Genomic DNA, 13198 nt, shown 5'->3' with positions numbered 1-13198 from the left:
TCAGTCTTTAGCTTGGTTTTATAAAGAAACCTCTACATCGAAATAAATGATTACATTTTGATTATAGTCACTTGCTGTGGGAGGAAAAACCAGGATGATGAAGCCCATGCTAATAAAATACCATGCGGCGGTGCTCCGTGGCTTTGATAATCTGTTCATTTAGCGAGTAAATGAACTGAAAGCAAAGCTGCTCCTCCGAGAACAACGAGGGGAGGCAGAGAGTTAGCGGCAGCAGCAGGAGATGGAAATGAGACGGAGACGTTCATTTATTCATCGATTTCCTCTGCAAACAGCTGGAATCGTGTCAGCTCTGCGCACTTAATCCAGCTGGGGGAGGAAAATGTGACACAAGCAGCCCTCCCTAATCTACCAACAACTAGAGTGAGACTTCAAAAAGTGCAGTAGCGGAGTGAAAGTGGTTGTGAAGCTATCAGCAGTAGCTTAGTCATTCATTACACTCCCTGCTCCTAATACCTGCATTTTCCTATACTGACATGATTATTATTAATGAGAGGAAGTCTGAATCTTTGCACGGGGAGTTTGAGGCATGTTTGAAAAATATGCTGGCATTGATGTATTGTCGTTATAAAGGGTAAAGCTGCCTTATGATGATGATAATGATGTGACTATAGAGACTCATTATGTTGACTTTAAAGCAGCAATAATTGATTTTTCTCGGGGGCAGCGCAGCAGCCTTTTAACATGTAAATTACTGCATTATATGAAGCTGATACGGTGAGACAGGAAGCAGCAAAAACAAAGTCTCGGCCGTTAAGCTGCAGGTTGAACAGCTTCTTCCTCTTTTAGTTTCCCAGGTGCTGAAATCATTCAGATCAAGATTAGACCCATCTCACACTCGCAGCTGATTCTGAGCTTTGATGTTGAGATAAAGCGGCGGAGCTCGCGCCCCGCAGAGAGCTCCACAACAAACCGTGATCTTCATTTTGTCAAAGCCTCACATCAGCATCCAGCAAAGGACTCCCTACAGGGCTTTGTGTCGGATAAACAAACTTCATTCACAGTTATCCTTCTGGCAACACATGCGGCATCTATAGAGAATAAAGACGAGACAAAGCAGCTATTGCTCGTTCGTTCTTTTAGTTTGACGTGTCTCCTATAAATTATTATGATCCTCTCTCTCTCCCTCCAAGCTAGTCACTGGTGATTTGTCTTTTAGTCCAGTAAAAACTTTTCTGTTTGTAAGGTTTTGTGCTTTGTGTCCTGAGCCTAAACACAGTCTCTTTTGCACTGAAATCAACTGCTGCAGTAACAGATGGCTGCACCTCTCCTGATAGAAAACATTTGATCAAGACAGAACGATCCGAGAGGTAACACAGATAACTTTTGATCTACATTTAGTCCCGTCCATAATCCTCCAATGCAGAGGCGAGAAACCCTGTCAGTCTGCCTTTCCCAGACTGAAGATTGTTTCACACGAGAGGGGAAGTTATCAGCCTTTGAAATATCTTATAAAGCAGGAAAGGCAAGATTTTGTATTAAAAACTGACAAGTTTCAGGGCATCGGGTTGGACTCGGTTCATACCATATAATTGTGACATCTCTAGTTCAATTTCATCCGGAGTCCTCCTGCCAAAAAATGACCGAACTAGTAGATTGCAGATCTCCTGATGCGCGAGTTGCAGTTATATGCACTGCAGATTATCCACATGTCAGGCGAGCTGAGTCATATACTGTAAATAAACGTTCTGATTAATAGCAGATGCACTCAACGGAGTGCAGGTTAAATAATACATCGTTGTTGAATAAAATATTAACTGCATTACCTGCAGTGATTTCCCAGGAGCAGGATAGGATCGGTCAGGATCTAATGTTAAATAATGTTCTGTGTTCTTCTACACACCCAAAAGGTCGCACATAAACGAGTTTCATTAAAATAAAGCAGCACGATAAATCCTGAGCTCCATCAGAGCTGTTTACTCTGGAGAGTTTCCTCTGTCCTGTCAAGCTTATAACTACGCTTTTAGTTTTAGTGCTTAAAAGTGCCATGACATTTTACTGCATTGACATTATTCTGTGCATGGAAATGTTTAAAATGACTGAAAACAGCCTCGCTAATCATTAAGGTAAATCATTAAAGACGACACTCATATGACAATAAAACACACAGTAAAGAAATCACAGAGAAAGCTGGTGCCAGTTGACATTTAAAAGGAAATATAGCCTGACTAGAGAAGTCAATAAAATAGGCTTTTCAAAGGTTGTGATTCACCACAACCACAGGAGGTCCTTGAGAGAACAGTCATACATGTGGGCAAAAAATATTAGGCTGATGGAAACAGTAGTGTGTGAGATACAAACACCCACAAGAACAAACACCTGATCCCCTCCAGGCCTGGTGGACGTAATGAAATGGACAGCAACAGAAAACAAAACTTCTCCTCGCAGCGTCATTGTTATTAAGTAATATCCAGTCCCACTCATTCAACACAACATCCTCCCGTCTATAATTCACAGCAGCACAAACTCTTCCTCACCGTCTCTCCTGTTGAGTTTGGCGAAGCCCGGCGCGTGACTGCTGGACAGGTGGGAGGAGCTCCGGAAGGACGATGGCGGCAGGTTGGACACCAGCGCGCTGTCGCACACCTCTGTCAACCAATCACAAAGCAGAAAAAGAGAAAGAAGGTTAGGACGCTCAAAATCCACTTTGAAAATCCAATCGTTTTGAATTTCTGTGGCTCAAAGGACAAGCAAGCTGGCTGGGAAAGACAAATCAAGGTGCATGTTAACCAAAAAAAGAGTTTTTTTGTTCAAGCAAACAAGAACGATTATATTTCCTGCAACATATGTTCATTTTTGGTCACATGGTACTGTAATGGCGGCTTTGACCTTTGCCCTCTTTGCCCCGACAAATTCAGAAATCATTAATTCTGTGGGGTAAAACAAAACCCAACAGTGATTAAAAGACATGTTAGCTAAAAAAATTCCAGGAAAGCAGAAGTTTTGCAAGTAGGACCTTTGCACCTGACATCCATTCATCTTTCCAGAGACCAGGAACACTTATCCTGAGTGATGCAGCACTAAGAGGTTCAGAAAAGCAGAATACCAGAAGTAACGGGGCAGGAGCTTCGCATTTGTTTTAGCCTTGATAAATCGAGCAGCTGAAGTGGAGTTTTACCGTCGATGGAAGTGGAAACAAGGCCTTTGACATTAAACTCTGGTCCCTCAGGGAAGAGAAAGTACTCCACAGCAGCAGGTTGCAACAGGAACGTCTCCTCACTTAACATAAGTTAAATAGTTTCGTGGTTTAAAAATAAAAGTAGCAGGAAAGAGGCGTCCAGAGTGGAGAACACAGCTGAGCGGGTCAGAGAGCAGAGATCAGTAAAAAACCACGCTGAGGATATTACCATTTCAGATGCAGCTGGAGACAGATTGTTCTTCATCCTTCAGCCTTGGTGGAAAATATTTCCAATACTTAAAAACAGCAGGATGAGAGCTCAGTGATGCTGAGAGTCGGAGCCTTTTTATCTCCAAAATATCAGCAACAAAGAAATACAGAGTTGCCCTCAACTTGACCATCCATCCACTGTAGATCATGAAATTCACAGAGACACAAATGTCTTTAAATCAAAACCAAACCACCAAAATTAAAGTTATGAGGTATTCACACGAGAGCAGGTTCATCATCATTCCTATTGAGTCTGTGAACATTAAAACATAAGTGTCAGAATGGAGTCTAATCACTGAGAAGCAGGTCTAATGTTCCCCAGGTGGAAACTGGTCTTTTAGCTGTAATGGCACCATTTTAGATGAATGAACAGTGTAATAATGTCCACTCGGATGAATGAATGGTTGTAATTCCGCCGAGATGGATAAATGAAAGCTGTAATCGTGTCCTGTTGTGGAGATGAATGGCGTCCTGACTGGCTCATTACAGGCTGGGTGCTGATGGAGACGAATCAGCGTCGTCAGAAGCAAAATGTTTCACTCTTTTAATGGTTTGTGGATGATCGCCCGCAATAAAAACGTCATACACTCTGCATGATGTGCAATAATTAGCATTTTAATTGGCTTATCTCTCCAAAGAACATATCTTCTGTCACTGTGCTACAGCAGCCGCGACCTTCACTTAATTCTGCATCTGAACACAAAGTAGAACGACAGAAAAGTCCAAAAATGAATTAAAATCATCATAAAAAGATGTGATAAGTGCTGTAATTTAACAAAATGTAACATGAGTTCAGTCTTTCCTGTACTAGATATGTTTCAGCCTGCCAAGCAGCCACGTTCACGCACGTCACACGGGCAGACGTCATCCATCCTTCAAGAAGTTTAGGCACGAATTTATTCTATAATGAGGCACCGACGTTACGCATACTCTGTCATCTATCATTTAGAGAAACAGCATACCAAACAGTAGAAATACAGCCTGTAGTGCAATTGCATCCCACTCACACACACTCACAGATTTGTGACCATCAGCTCAGTTAAGTATTCATAGCTTTCCTCTGCAGCTCCACACTGTAAGCTACAGCCAAGCTAACGCTGCCTCCATCTGAGGCCGCTCTGTTAATGGATGTTGTTCTCCACCTGTGAGACAAGAGCCAATTACTATGATTCACGCCGCGGTCCGATCCCGGCCCACAACTCTGACAATGAGGCTTTAGCTTTGATTACTCTGTCAACATCAGTGTACTTCATCTGAACAGCACAAGGTCTTCATCTGCCTCATGTTATCCACCACCGCCTCTCGATTTCGCTGTTTTAAAAAGGGGATTTTTGCGTTTAAACAGACAGATTTCACAACAGGGTTGGCTTGTTTATCTTGAATTGATAGATTCTTTTGCATCAAGTCAAGAAGACTACATGTGTCAAGCGCCCTTTTCTTTCTAAACCAGGTGCAATTATTCCTGAAAAGCCTGTATTGAGACATGTTTTGCCATTTGGTGTTGGTGTTTGACCAGTGGTTTTTCTGTGTTCACAGGGTAAGGCTTCAATATATGTGCTTGCAGCTGAACACACAGGCATTGAACCAATCAGCATCCTCTGAGGAACTGCTGGTTTCTACAGACGGCAGCTACGGGCGTGGTTTAGGTGAGACGACCCCGAGAGAGGCAACCGTTCGTTTGAAAGCAACAATGCTGGTTCCTCGAAAGGCGAGAGGTTAGCTGCTATTGCATCACTCACATCAGAACTGGAGATTTTATTGAAGGTGGAGCAACTGAAGGCTTTTTGTTTGATTTACCAACTGTTGATCTGATTGGTTGTATTTAGCCCATGATAGACTGAGAAAGGGCAGGACGTACCGTCTGTCCATTACAAACAGTTTCGAGCAGCTCTTTTTCCAAATGGTTATGTCTAACAAACCATCTGGCGCTTCAGGTGAGGCTTTGATAGGCTTTCGTAAAGAAAAAGACCACTTCACTTCTCATTACATAACCTTATTATCAATATAATTTGCTAGTCTAGTTGGAAATGATTCACTGATGTTAAATGTTAGAGTGTTTTTAAAGGTTTCATGTAAACATACAAAGAGTTTTAAGGTGTGTGAGTACAGTCTGAAGTCGGTCTGTTCAAGCATCTTGATGTACAGTCACATTACACTTCAGAGACAATCTTAAATAATTCTTTTGTTAGGAACCGAGTGGTTTTGAGCCTCATACATATTTAACACCGCTGCTTTGAATGCAGTCCAGCTACTCAACAATCATCTGAAGGCCTCCAGCTCTGTGGTCCTCTGAAGCTCCTCCTGATAGTCTTTATCCCCGCAGGCCTTGGCCTGACAGACACTCGTTGCTGTGGGTGGTCGGCGAGCCCTCAGCGTGAAAAGCAGGTGAATTACAGTCGTCTGAAGAGGTGGAATGAGAGGGACGGCTCTCCAAAAGCGAGTGCTGTAATCCCCGAGGAGATAATGTGCGGTGGGAGCACATCCTCGCTGAGGTAACACTCAACAGAGAGCAGAGAGAGAGCAGAGGAGTCTAAAAACACCGGGCCAGTTTTCCTCAGCAGAGCTTTGGCATTTAAGAGTGGACGTCCCTGACAGTGTGACCAGTGGAGCACAAACACAGACAGCTCAGAGGAAAATGGAGCTAAATGTTGAATACCTGCTGGACTCTGCAGCCACTGAACCTCGACACTGACCCCGGCTGTGTAGAACAGAGAGCTTTTCCTGAATATTAAACTGCTGCACCTTCCTCCTCTGCACGAAAACAAACTTTCCCTTTCTGTCAGCCTCAGCGTCTTCTGGAGGGGCACATTGAGAAAAATGTGTTTTCCTCTGACATTTTTACAATCTTCATTCATGTTAGCCAAAGGATGAAGCGTTGACATTTCTGAGGCGTCACTCGCAAACAACAGCTAAGAGATCAAGACGTCGGAGGCGTAAGGCACTTAAAAAAGAAGAGACGAATCATTTCTGTGACATCAGATGACTTAGTGTGGAGGATAAAGCAGAGAAAATGAGAGCTGAGAACAGTACAGGAGGACAATATGACAGAAGAGGCCACTGAGGACCCAGCCAACTGAGGCAGGACGACTTCTCAGCCTATAACATAATACAGGAGGTGATTCTGCTGTCTCAAATCTACTGTAGAAGAGAAAACAGTACTTACTGATCTAATAATGGGCCAAAATATGATGCTATTTCTTCCTCGGGTGAAAAAAAATAAAAGAAAGGAAGTTCCAGTGTAATTCAAGACTTCACCGGGCGTTATATTGATGTTTGAGTGATGGGATATGGCTTTTCATCTCAATAAAAATATCCTCCCATCAAATGAATGTTTAATCGTTTCTGGTACCTGAGGAGGATTTAGAGCGAGAGAGAGTCAGAGCTCTCTGCTGCAGCCCATCCATCCACCCACAGTGTCAGTTTTATCATTCGGAGTGAATAAACTGTGAATCTGACGGCAGTAAAAAGTCTCAAAAGATTTAAAAGAAAAAAAAAATCTCCGGAGTGCCGAGGCCTTGGCACTGTCAAGCGCAATTAATCACCGCCGACATGATAGGCGGACTAATACTTGGCGCAGGAGGGACAGAGAGGGAGACCACGGCTCATTCACCTGCATTGTCCACTTCTTTACTGTTTGGCTGAATAGCAAAGTACCCCCAAAGAGTCCATGACAGAGCCGGAGACCCTGAATACCGATGAGCTCCATCCATCACCTCAACAAACAGCAGTGAACAGGAGGTCCTGCACTCCAGAGCTCTGTAAGCCCCACAAACCCAGAGTTCAGTGTCTCTCAGTGCGAGCCGAGTCGACTTATTTAGCCATTCAGAGCGTGTAGCAGTAAGCAGGATAATGAGGCTCCATGCGACGGTTGTTTTTGCTCCAGAGCACTAACAATCATCCTCGAGCAGAAAACGTCAATGTTCATTTTACTAATCCGCCAAACTTCTACCGCCGGTTTGACCCGAAGAAGAAGAGAGCTCGCCTGAAAGCAGGAAAAGAAATAAAGAAATAACGTTGCGTTTGTGTGAGTCGAACAACGTGTTATCTCGAACTTTTGAGTTCAAGCTGCACTAGTCACGATTCTAATAAAAGAAAATAAATAAACAACAACGTGAGTCCGTGGAGAGAGCAGCAGCGCGCATCACCACAACTGAGATGGCGCGTTTCAACTTGTTTAATTTGTTTGCTCTGTTTCATTTCAGCCGTCCGATATTGGCAGAACATTTTGGCACACAAGAGATTATAGGGCCATTTTCATCACTCATTAATTTGTTGAATATTTTCTACAGTCAGACGAGTAATTTAGTCCATAAATTGTTGGAAAATCAGTATCACAATTGCCAACCCAAGTTGATCTCCTATGTGTCAAATACCGTTTGCAAATCCACAGTTTTCACTGCTATAAAACAGAGAAAAGAAGGAAATTCTTCACAACAAGTGATCTTTTTTTCTAGAAGGAGGAGAAATCTGGTTTGGAGATTAGTCTGTTCGGCCCAGACTACCTGACAACAATGTAAAGGGTTTACAGATCCAGGGTTAAATCTCCCTGACAAATATCTAACTTGTTTGATATCTAGGATTTAAATCGGGACGATTATGTCGGTACTTTCTCAGCAGGACCACAAGAGAATCACTGCAAAGTGTTAATGTTACTACAGCAAGTTCTTCTGCCATAGTGTCCATTTTGTTTATGTCTGCTTCCCCACGGGATCACTTGAGGTGGTGCATTGCGTCGTCTGGTACAAGGGTAGTGTTACGTGTTTGAGCTCAGAGAGAAGAACGTCGTTGAAGACTGATGCAACTCGATGCTGCGTTTATGGTAAGCATGGTGTTCAAAGCTGTACAAAGCCCTAAAATAATTGTCCCCTATGAAAATGCCTATGACGTGTGCATGATTGTGCAAGTGTGGTACACTGAAGAGTGCCAGTATGGAGGTTTGAAACGCTAAATGAAAGTCTAGTGATCACACCGATATTATTGAAACTAATTAATTTCGCTGCCAAAGTTTGCAGTTTTAATTACAGGTGCAAATGAGCCTGTAGAGTATCCTGTTTTTGTTCCCAGGTAACCAAATGCAAAGTTCAAATGTCTCCTATCTAACTTTAATTACATCTAATAGGAGCATTTGCCCTTTTTTTTCCAATATACTCCAAACTAAACTTGAGAAAAAAATGTATTGACACCAAACGTAATGACCGACTGTGCCTTCACTACAGTGGGCTAAAAAAAGAGAGGCTGGAAAAAAATGAGAAAAACACAAAATAATTACCTCATTTATTGCTGTGACAACATGCATCATCTATGAAGATAAACAGTAAACCACATTACACATTTTCTGTTTAAGTTACACACCATGTTAGATTTATATTCTGGCCGTGATAGATAGAACACGCTGATTAAAACTGCTGAATTATTCAGCAGGAGCCAGTATCTGTTCTAAAGCTGCCTGTGGCCCGACTTGTTAATTGATTAATTGAAATGCAGAGCAGCGTACTGTGCTAACTAATACCCTGAAGGTAAGGACATGGCAGGAGCTCTCCTCTCCTAGTTTAATTAGCATTGCTTTGACACATAATTAATAGCACAGGACGAGAGAATCTGATCAGGCTTCATACCAGCATATGGCACCCACCATCGACAGCCACGCTGCAACTGCAAAGCCCTCACCAAGCTATTGAATATAGTTTATTGTAATGTGTTTATGCTACGTGCAATGCTACAAAGAGCAAGAAAGGCTAAGATATTGAACTGAGACACAAAACATGATCGAAAATGAATGAATGCAAACAATGGACATGTTACATTTGAAAACATTTTAAACTTTGTTTCTTTAAGTTTCAATTTTTGATTTTATGTTGTGACAACATGGTGGTTAAAGATCAGGACAGGCTGGACCCAGAAATCACTTGGCAGGGGTTAGGAAAACATAACGTCCTGCTTAATACCTGGGTTTGTCGCCCCAAACATCTCTGAAAAAGTCCCAACGTCTTGTTCAAAATATCCAGCTGTTGGTTAGTCTCGTACAGTCGTCTGCTGAAGTGAACAGCTCATATACATCTAATCTGAAGCGTGTCACTTCAGAAATGTTGATAAAACGTACAAATGTAACATAGCGTTTGCAGAAACTTCCAACATTTTGTTCTGGTGACTTAGAAACGCTGCCTGATCCACTTTGACTCAAAAATGTGGATTTTGCAAAATCATACACTCTCAGTTTTGTGCTAAAGCACGGGCAGCTTAGCTTAGCATAAAAACTATAAACATGAGGTAACAGTTAGCTAGCATGGCTCTGTCCAAAGGTAACACAATCCGCCTGCCAGCACCTCTAAGCTCATTAACGTACATATTATAACTCATTTGCATACAACCATCTCATGTAGTAGTCATCGTCTCTCAAAGTATCTCTCATAGTATGTATTGTGTGTGTCACTCATTTCCCCCAAACAATTACAATAATCAGACCAACCATTGTCCCAACCTTCAAGCACTGCAATCGAGAAAAACATGGACAAAAGGGTTATTTTCTGTAGTAAATACTGCCTTCAAGAGAAAGAAAGTCCAATAAAAGTGTTTTCCCTTTGGGTTCAAAGCATCTGTCAGCATCACATGGTTCATAAAAGCACATTAATGTATATGTGCAGTCAACAGCCCACACAAACAGCATCCTAATGCGTGCACCGCTCTGCATTACTCTAATCTACAGCAGCCTCTGAAAGGACGGCACAATCATCCTCCTCACCGAGGCTCGTCACACCGAGCAGCGACGTGGGTGGCTGCGTGGGAGACACACATCAAGCAAATGAAGTGATCAACACAGCGAGGAGCCACATCACTGCAGCATTTAAAAACCTCTTCATCTTCAAACTGCCAGGTTTAAAACGCAGACAGAGAGTTGAAACGAGCCGCTGAGAAAACCAGACGTTCTCTCAGGATTCGGTTCATTCACCATCAATCAGGGGCCGGAGGGTGGCCGGTTCGAGTCCTGCGTGGACAAGTCAAGACAGAGTGGATAGGTAGTGCTGTACTGTAACACACCCATCCTCCCACATCAGCTGCATGTGTCTGTATGTGCTCAGACCCTGTGTGTGTGTCTGTGTGTGTACAGTTACTAACTGACTGAGTGAAAAAATTAATTTCCGCATGGGGAAAAATAAAAAAATTTATTTGAATGCTGCTGGCAACATCACTCTTACAGATGGCTCCGGGGGGAGACATGTATCATAAAATCTACTAATTCACCAGCTGCAGTAAGTAAGTGATTTGAATATATTTGCCTCTTAATTGAAAATATCAACACATTTCCATAGAAAAAAAAAAAGGTAATCTGCCTCCGTCACTCAGGCAAAGAGCACACAGATATTCACATCATCCAGGCAGCTTAGCCAAATTAATTTATCTCAAAAGTGAGACATTAAACTGAATGGGACACTTGAGACTCATAAAATGGAGGGAAAGCACCACCGCTTCAGTTGAGGGAGTTATAATGGAGAAAATACCGACGCCAGAAACGCTTATTACAAACCATTTCTCCTCTGCAATCCATTGATCTAACGGTAATGTGTTCATTCTTGACATAGAAGGACGGTGAAGTACCACGAGCGGGGACTCGTATTGTCGAGATTTCACAAAACGATTGTGCTCTTGGTTAAAAGAAAAACAGTGTTTGCTGACGGGATACAAACCCTGGTTTTCCCGCGTCTGAGCCGGCGTTTACACTCATCTTTCCACCTCGACGTCCTCCCAGATGTTCAGAGGCGGTAAAACAAAGATGTGCTATCTCCGATTTTCACACAAAAAATGCTTTGTTTTTCTCAAGAAGACAGCTCGCTCAAGTGTGCAGAGCAGCCAATGACTCTCAAAGTGATCTGGTAAATCTCAAAATTGTTTTATGCCTGAATATCCAATCTATCGTAACAACTACGCCCCGATTTAACTCTTCATGGTACTGTTTAGGTACTGGTAGAGCTTGGTGAAGATTTGGGAAAGATTGTGGTCATGATTCTTGCAGAAGTGTTATCAAAAATATTGAAAATACTTGAAAAGTAATCACATTACTTCACAGCACTGATGAAGAGGCTGACAGTAACTGCTGCTGCCACAGTAGGTTTCTATGCAAGGTTTCTTTCTGTGTGTGTGTGTGTGTGTGTGTGTGTGTGTGTGTGCGCTGCCTCTTCACACCTTCACCAAACCACAACAGGAGTTTCACTTTACAGCCATCCTCCCTCAGGAGAGATTAGAAGATAAGTGCTCTTTAAAAAAACTTCTCTGCAGTTGATGTGATGTTCTCCGTCTCCTGCTGCCTCTCAGACACTCACAGCTCCTGAGGCTGGAAACACACGGGACACTTTCTTAAAGTGAAGAGACAAGTTTGTGTCCTTTGCAGAAGTTTCAGAGATGACGGCAGACGGGACAAACACCAATTAGGGCACCAGGCAGAAATGTCGGATGTGGTGGCGAGGATCTCCTGTCAGAGTGTTGGTCACATCCCTACTCGACAGACTTGTGTTGTCTGTTGCAGGAATAAAACTTTTACATTTTGAAAATCTTTAATGGACCCGGCTAGAGCATGCAGCAGCATTTCAGAACCCAACTGAGAAACCACACTCTTCACACCAAAGCGATGCTGGTGATGGTGATGACGGTTGTGGTCCAGAAGCAGACGATTGTTCCTCCTCACCGGTATTACACACATTTATCCTCTGCCTGCCTTTAATTTAATCTTGCGCTGAAGCTTGAGGTCAATCTTATCTCTGAATTGATAATGCACTTCACAGAAATTCAATTTGTCGTTAGTTTCTCCGAGTTAGACTTCATCACGTTACTGCGATGTGAGCGGTCAGGACTTGAACACCTCCAGCAGCTCCTCTCGGCTGCAGCTGCATCAGACTGCTCTCATGTGAACATCTGTTCACATGAGTTAAGTAACTGTTTTAACAGACTGTGTTTATGAGAACTGATGCAGTATGAAATCCCAGGAGGAACATTATGTTTCCTCTTGCCTCTATTACGGGACGGTATGGTACAGAATGTAGTTGGTGGAGATTTATGGTCATTACAGGCCTCTCTAATCACTATAATTCTCTGGAGTCTAATTAAAATATTCATTAAAAAGGAACTTTTAAGTGGTTATGAAAGAGTCTCAATTTAATCCTAATGTCTCTATATGACCAGGACATCAGTGAGAAAATGGGCTATTTCTACATAGATATTCTTACAGGTCCAATTAGTGAGAAAGTTAATTTGTGAGTCCCACCTCGTGAAATACTGATGCTTTTATGATTGCAGATCTGGTCGGCCGCCGTCCAAAAATATCAGCATTTGAAGAGTTTGTAAACCCAGAGAGGCAGTGTTTGACGTTGGGAATGAGACTTTTATTTGTATTTTAAGCTAATTGATGGCATTTAAGAAACACTTTTGAAATGGTCTACTGTAGTAACTCCGTCTTGGATATTTATGCAACTTATTAAAAGCTTATATAAATCATATTAGGCTGCGAATTGCTCATAAAAAAACATAATAAAGTTTGCTCTGATGTCCTTTTCAAACACTTGCCAGTATAATAAATGCTGACACTGTTTGTACGACAACTCCTTACTACTCCTCATTTCGTAAAAACGATATCCTTCCGTGGGTTTTCTTGCCGACGATGTTTAAAGAATGTTATCGTTAATCAGTGTGGACGCTCACATCGTTGTAGTTACTGTTCTTGGTGTGGACAGCCTTTAAAGGTCCTACTTACATTCCTATGGCTGAAATGACTCATCGGAGGTATTTCTTGTCTAATTTTATGAG

At 42.4% G+C, this 13198-nt stretch overlaps 1 protein-coding gene across 1 annotated transcript in view; it reads right to left on the bottom strand.

Moving 5' to 3' along the window:
- The window catches only part of LOC311267244 (contactin-associated protein-like 4), a 92354-nt gene that overhangs the window by 64273 nt on the left and 14883 nt on the right, over positions 1–13198 (bottom strand). Inside the window, exon 2 of the mRNA XM_084370198.1 lies at positions 2496–2606. Within this exon, the coding sequence (XP_084226324.1) occupies positions 2496–2606 (111 nt within the window). The remainder of the gene's footprint in view (positions 1–2495; positions 2607–13198) is intronic.

Source organism: Pagrus pagrus (assembly GCF_965226575.1).
Source record: "Pagrus pagrus genome assembly, chromosome: 12".
Taxonomy (NCBI): domain Eukaryota; kingdom Metazoa; phylum Chordata; class Actinopteri; order Spariformes; family Sparidae; genus Pagrus; species Pagrus pagrus.
Note: the sequence above shows the minus strand (reverse complement) of the source record. Positions and strands in the feature narration are given on the sequence as shown.